General features: G+C 33.8%; 1 protein-coding gene across 1 annotated transcript; it reads left to right on the top strand.

Moving 5' to 3' along the window:
• The first annotated feature begins 3332 nt into the window (after positions 1-3332).
• LOC112770452 (uncharacterized) lies at positions 3333-5067 on the top strand. Its single transcript, XM_025814806.1, has 4 exons — positions 3333-3704; positions 3869-3880; positions 3967-4519; positions 4634-5067. The coding sequence occupies exons 1-4, from the start codon at positions 3333-3335 to the stop codon at positions 5065-5067; spliced, it is 1371 nt and encodes a 456-aa protein (XP_025670591.1).
• Positions 5068-6557: the final 1490 nt, after the last annotated feature.

A 6557-nucleotide genomic window follows, 5' to 3' on the forward strand; every position in this document is an offset into this window, starting at 1 on the left:
GATATTTTTATATTTTTTTAAAATTTTATTTTTTATAATGAATATATTATGAGTTGTGTTGAATTATATTGAATTGATTATTTTATGATTATTGTATTATAGTTTTTTTGTTATTTTTTTCAAAAATTTTCAAAGAATATCTATAAATAATCGTGGGTATCTGCATTCGCTAAGAAGATAATTAAATAGGGAGACTTGCGATGAAGATGGAGAGCGAACATGGGATATTTTTTTTTTAAACCGGAGCGAAAGGACGGAAAAAGGGGTTCACCGCTGTGCCCATACGGGTATCTATTACTATATCTAACTAACAACGAAAATTCAATTTGAGCCGATTTGAGATAGGACACGTGAACTTTATCAGCATTGAGTTTTAAGACAATGAACCTAATTCAAATTTAGGATCCTAACAATAGACTTAGGTTAATCTTACTCACTTGAGTTAATATTTGAGTCATTACTATAATAAATACTATACTATTAAATGTGATTATATTTAGTATATATAAAAGTTAGGTATACTTACAATAGATTTTATAATCAAACTAAAAGAATTTTAATTATCTTTTTTTTTAATTTTAAATATTATTTACTATCTTATTGAAAAAGTGAATAATATAATAATAATCACTCACATAATTAAAATAGATCATCCTAATATATACATGACACTACATATATCAAGAATTATTATATGTGATAAATTATTTCTTTAATTTTTTAAAGATAATTTATATGTAAATTAACTAATCTTTATAACATACGGTCTATTGCATAATTTTCTCCTCTTATAATATGGATAAATTGATTAATTTAATATATAAAATATAAATTTATATTATTTAACATACGAAATAAGTAACTTAAGTTATTATCTAAGACAATAAATATAATAATACAAATATCTACATATTTATTAGTATTAAAAAAATATACAAATAATATAAACATGATTTTTTTGGTAGAAAAACAATAATAAAGGTTATTAATAATTAAGTTAATTACATAATAAAAAATTATGAATAATTTTTTAAATAATAATAAAAAATAAGATCACTATTTTCACATACTACAAAATTTATAAAAAAAAATTAGACAATAAAACAATCCTAAATAAATTATACGTTAGCTCTATTAAAAAAATTAAATTATATATTAGATATTATTATTTGTGTACTAATATATATATTATCGATTATTAAGTTATAATGAATTTCCAACTCAATTTTTGGTAACTAAAATTTAAATAATTAAAATTATTAAATGTTGAATATTTTGTAACTAACTAATTTTATTTTTGTTATTAAAATTTAAAAAAATGTGAGTTGTTAATGAATTCTGAATTCAAATTTAAATTTAAATTTCTGTAAGCAAATATTTTGAATTTTTTTCACTAACTAGAATTAATTTTAAAATAAAAAATTATTTTGTACATCATATTATAAAATAGTGTAATCATTCATTTTTTTAATGGTAATTATTGTCAAATAAAATAATATAAAAATAGAGAAAAATATATTTACCAATCTAGGAATAATAATTTATTTTTCAATAGAGTAAATTATATATTGAATAACAAAAGTTATTATAGTTTATTTTTACACAAACTAATATATTCAACGACAATATTTTGGTAATATTACCAAAAGATATTAATCAATCTAATAGCTTTTGTAATGATATAAGTGTATAAGTTTAGAAGCTTAAAAATCATGTCATAAAATGTAAAATTTTAACCGGTAACAACGATGATCATATTGTTTGACTTCCTGAATGAATATGATACCAATAAATAAAATTGTCACAGTTAAATTTCAACAAAGACAAATCTCCATAAGTATTACTATCATCAATGAGAATTGTTCTACTTTCAAGATAAATACTATTTTCTTTTATTGTATTTTCCAACTCGGCAGGTCGAGAACTAATCATCCACGGATTGAAGGTCTATTTATTAAGGGTCTGCCGTTAGCCAATAAGTTGTTACATACACAAAGCGGGATTCGAAACTCTAATACTTACTTAGATAGACGAGTGAAATAACCACTTAATCAATTCAAATCAGTTAAGACAAATACTAATTATTTTTAATATTTTTAACATTAAAAATAATTAAACTTTAATTTTAATTATAAATTTGTAAAATATTTATAATAATTATTATTATACATATTTTTTGTTTAATCTCCTTTAATAAAAAATTTATATATTTTTATTAATTATCCCGTACAATATACGAAAACATACACTAGTTCATTTCTAAAGTTCAAGATGTCGTTTTCTAATAACTAAAATCATTTATTTTATGATGGTATGGATGTTAATATTATAGAGTTAAGCCCCACTTTGGTCCCTGAGATTGACGAGTTGCACTGATTTAGTCCTTCAGATCCTAATTGCACTAAATTAGTCCCCCGGATTCAAAAAAATGCACCACGTTAGTCCTTACCCTATTAATTATTCCGTCACCACGTTAGTGACATGGCCAAAAATTGCCACGATGGACACTAGGAAATGGCGTCGTTTCTAAATTGGCGCTAAAAAAACCCTTTGAGCGACGTCGTTATTATGCGATGGAAAATAAAACGTTGGCCTCTCCCTCTTTTGTCTCCACTGTTCGTCTTCAACCCCTCCATGAGTGACGCAGAGGAAAAACGTCTCTCTTCCGTTACTCACTGAAAATAGGAACGAGTAACTGCAATAGGATTTCGGAGACTGCTGGATCACGAGTGAACACTGTACAGTTGTTTGAGGAGGTACTTTGCTGCTACAAGGAGCTTCTGTTCCGTCACCGAGGTTAGTGAAGATTTTAAAATTTTATTTTTTCAAATTTTAGGGAATGCATTGATGGTTGTTGATCATAGTTTATTGCTTTGTATATTATTTTTTCCTAAGGTTCGTAGTGGAATTTGGGCTAGGGTTTTAATACAAAGTCTGAGTTCAGAGAGGCAGTGAGAGAGTTTACAATTCAAGAAGGTAGGCGGATTCAGTTTATTAAGAATGATGCTGTGAGATGTAAGGCTGTCTGTAAGGCTGAGGAGTACAAGTGGGTGGTATATGCCTCACGAGATCACGAGGAGACATGTTGGCAAATAAAAACCTTCAATGACGACCACACATGTGCTAGAGAGGCTACCAACCGAGCTACAAATAGGAACTGGTTGACTAGCAAGTTAGTGAAGAAGGTTAGGAAATATCCTAACTTCAGACAATGTGAGGCAGCTGTCTACTTCAAGTCCAAGTGTGATCTGGTGTTAAATAGGAATTAAATTTTTAGAGCCTTGGCAGACGCTAGAGCTGTGGTGTATGGAGATGAGAAGGCCCAGTATGCAATGGTAAGGGACTATAGAAAAACCTTATTGAAGTGTAATCCGAGTTCAACAGTTAGAATAGGAACCATCCCCCAACCAGATGGAGAGGTGATCTTTCAGAGGATGTATGTATGTCTTAGTGGGTGCAAGAATGGTTTTAAGGCAGGGTGTAGGCGACTGATTGGTTTAGATGGTGCATTCCTTAAAACACAAACTGGAGGCCAGATTCTATCCGCTGTGGGTCATGACACAAATAATCACATCTATGTTATAGCATGGACAATTGTGGATGTCGAGAACACGAAGAACTGGAGGTGGTTTCTGGAGCTACTCCATGAGAACCTCAGAGACTATAAAGAAAACAAATGGTGCTTCATGAGCGACATGCAGAAGGTAAACATAAATTGCTAGTGCATGCCCTTTCATAGTATACTCTATTATTAGAACAGTTTTTATGGTGTAGCCTATTGCTAGTTAATGTAAGTTCTTTGAGTATTATGTGTCCACATGATGGTCTGAATAGCTGTGAACTGACTGATTATACTGTTTGTGTATAGTATGCTTTATTGGTAATATGACTTAGGGACTATTATGTATCACGATTTGTAACTTAGGGACTATTATATATCACGAATTGTATCTGATTCACATGCAGGGTCTGCTTTCTGCAGTCCAGGAGGTAATGCCTCATGTCCACCATAGGTTCTGCGTGTGGCACTTATGGAGAAATTTTAACAAGCAGTGGAAGGATTTAGAGTTAAGGGGTTTACTTTGGGAATGCGCACGATCAACAACTTATCAAGATTTCTCTGACAATATGAAGAAGATTAAGAAAATTAATGAAGAGGTGTGGAATTACCTGAACAAGTGGCCTATGGAGTCCTGGACAAAGTCAGCATTTAGTCATAATCCTAAACTGGATAATATCTGCAATAACGCTTGCGAGGTCTTTAATGCAAGAATTAAGGAAGCAAGGGCCAAGCCAATCATCACGCTACTTGAGGAGGTCAGAATGTTTGTCATGAGAACAATCACTAAAAGCAAAGTTAAGTTAGCCAACCATGTGGGAAAGCTACCACCAGTGGTTCAAAGTAGGTTGGACAAGATCAGGAAGGAGACTAAAAGTTGGATGCCAATCTGTACAAGGGATGATGAGTATGAGAAGTTTGAAGTTCATGGTCATCCAACTAACATGGTAGTGGATCTGGGTAAGCGACTCTGCACATGTCAATTTTGGATGCTAACAGGTAATTAAATACTTTATTAACCAAGAGACCTGTGTTAAATACTTTAATGACACATTACTTTGTTAATTACTTCAGGAATGCCCTGTGTGCATGCGTGTGCAGCCCTCGCAAGGGTGAATAAGAGACCTGAAGATTTCTTTCATAAGTGGCTCACCATGGATGCATATAGAGACACTTATGCACATTATATAAATCCATTGCCTGAACAATCTCTTTGGAAAAAATCTGACCAGAATAGACCACAAGCTCCAAAGAAAAAGAAGAAGCCAGGACCACTAACAAAGAAAAGGAGAAAGGATGCAGATGAGGGTAATGAGGGAAGCAAGAAATCTAAGGTAACTGGGACTCTAAAGAGACAACTAAAATCATTTACTTGCAAATACTGTCTACAAAAGAGGCACACAAAGAGGGGTTGTCCAAAAAAGAGAGCAGCTGATGTTGCTCAAGCTCTTGCTGATGCAGCTACAGCTGCCGCTAAGACAAAGCCCACTGAACAAGCACCTACTTAAGCTCCTCCAGATGCACCTGCTCAGGCTCCTCCAGAAGCACCTTCTCAAGCTGCTCCAGAAGCCCCTGCTCAGCCACCTGCACCAGTTGAGATCGACCTCTCCCAGCCAAACTACTCCGATGCACAACAGTTCCAACATAGTAAAGAGGTAGTTGCATTTAGTTTCACAACTCATACTCAAAATTGTTGTCCACGTTCAACTGAAGTATCTGATAGTAAAAGAGAAATATAGAGTAAAAGGAATATTGAACCTGATAGAGAGTTGAAATAATAAGGAATCCTAATTCCTTTAAGAGGAATCCTAATCCTAAAACCTAAAAGAGAGGAGAGAACCTCTCTCTCTAAAAACTACATCTAAACTATGAAAAGTGAATAATTCAATGCATGTTAATGAATGGATGCATTCCCCCACTTTATAACCTCTAATCTGTGTTTTCTGGACTTGGATTTGGGCCAAAAAGGGTTTCAGAAACCGCTGGAGGCGTTTTCTGCAGTTTCTGGTGCGTGGCGTCTGTCACGTATCCGCGTGGGTCACGCGGTCGCGTCATCTGGGAGTTTTCCTTATCACGCGTCTGCGTCAGTCACGCGTTCGCGTCGCTGCCTTTTCGCGCTAGGCACGCGGCCATGTGGTCCATGCGCTCGTGTCGCTGCCCTTTTCTTCAAAACTCCATTTTGTGCTTTCCTTCCATTTTTGTATATTTCCTTTCCATCCTTTAAGTCATTTCTGCCCTATAAGGCCTGAAAGTACTCAACACACAGATCACGGCATCGAATGGTAATAAAGGGTAATTAAAATTGATAATTTTTAAGCATAGGAAACATATTTTTCACATACATCACATAATAAGGAAGGGAAAGTAAAACCATGCAATTTACATGAATAAGTGAGTGAATGATTGAACAAATCACCTAAATTGAGCACAAAATACATCATAAAATATGGGTTTATCAACCCACACCCACACCACTGCGGAATACCTGATGCTCTACTTCGACTGGAACTCCTTGTGTTGGACCGCATGGAACTCTGGCTCCCACTTGCAATCATGATGGTAAACTCGGAAGGGAGCAAGAGACGAAGAACCAGAGAGAAATGGGAAGAAGAAGAAGATGATGGGGTCACAGGATGCACTTAGGATTTAAAAGGGGATAAGAACTAAATTAGAGCAAATCAAACTTTAAGCCACATCATATAACCGTTAGTGTGTCCAGCGTGGCAATATTTGGCCACATCACTAACGGCGTCAGTCCTCCGGTGATGGAAAATAGGGTAAGGACTAACGTGGTGCATTTTTTCGAATCTGGGGGACTAATTTAGTGCAATCGAGATCTGAAGGACTAAATCGATGCAACTCGTCAATCTCAGGGACCAAAGTGGGGCTTAACTCTAATATTATGACTTATGTGATTAATTTGCTCTTGTCATAGTCTTCAACAGCACCTTTTAACTTAATAGATTTTTTCATTCAATTTTTTTTAAAGATAGAAGTG

This window comes from Arachis hypogaea, chromosome 18 (genome assembly GCF_003086295.3).
Source record: "Arachis hypogaea cultivar Tifrunner chromosome 18, arahy.Tifrunner.gnm2.J5K5, whole genome shotgun sequence".
In the NCBI taxonomy this organism is placed as follows: Eukaryota; Viridiplantae; Streptophyta; class Magnoliopsida; order Fabales; family Fabaceae; genus Arachis; species Arachis hypogaea.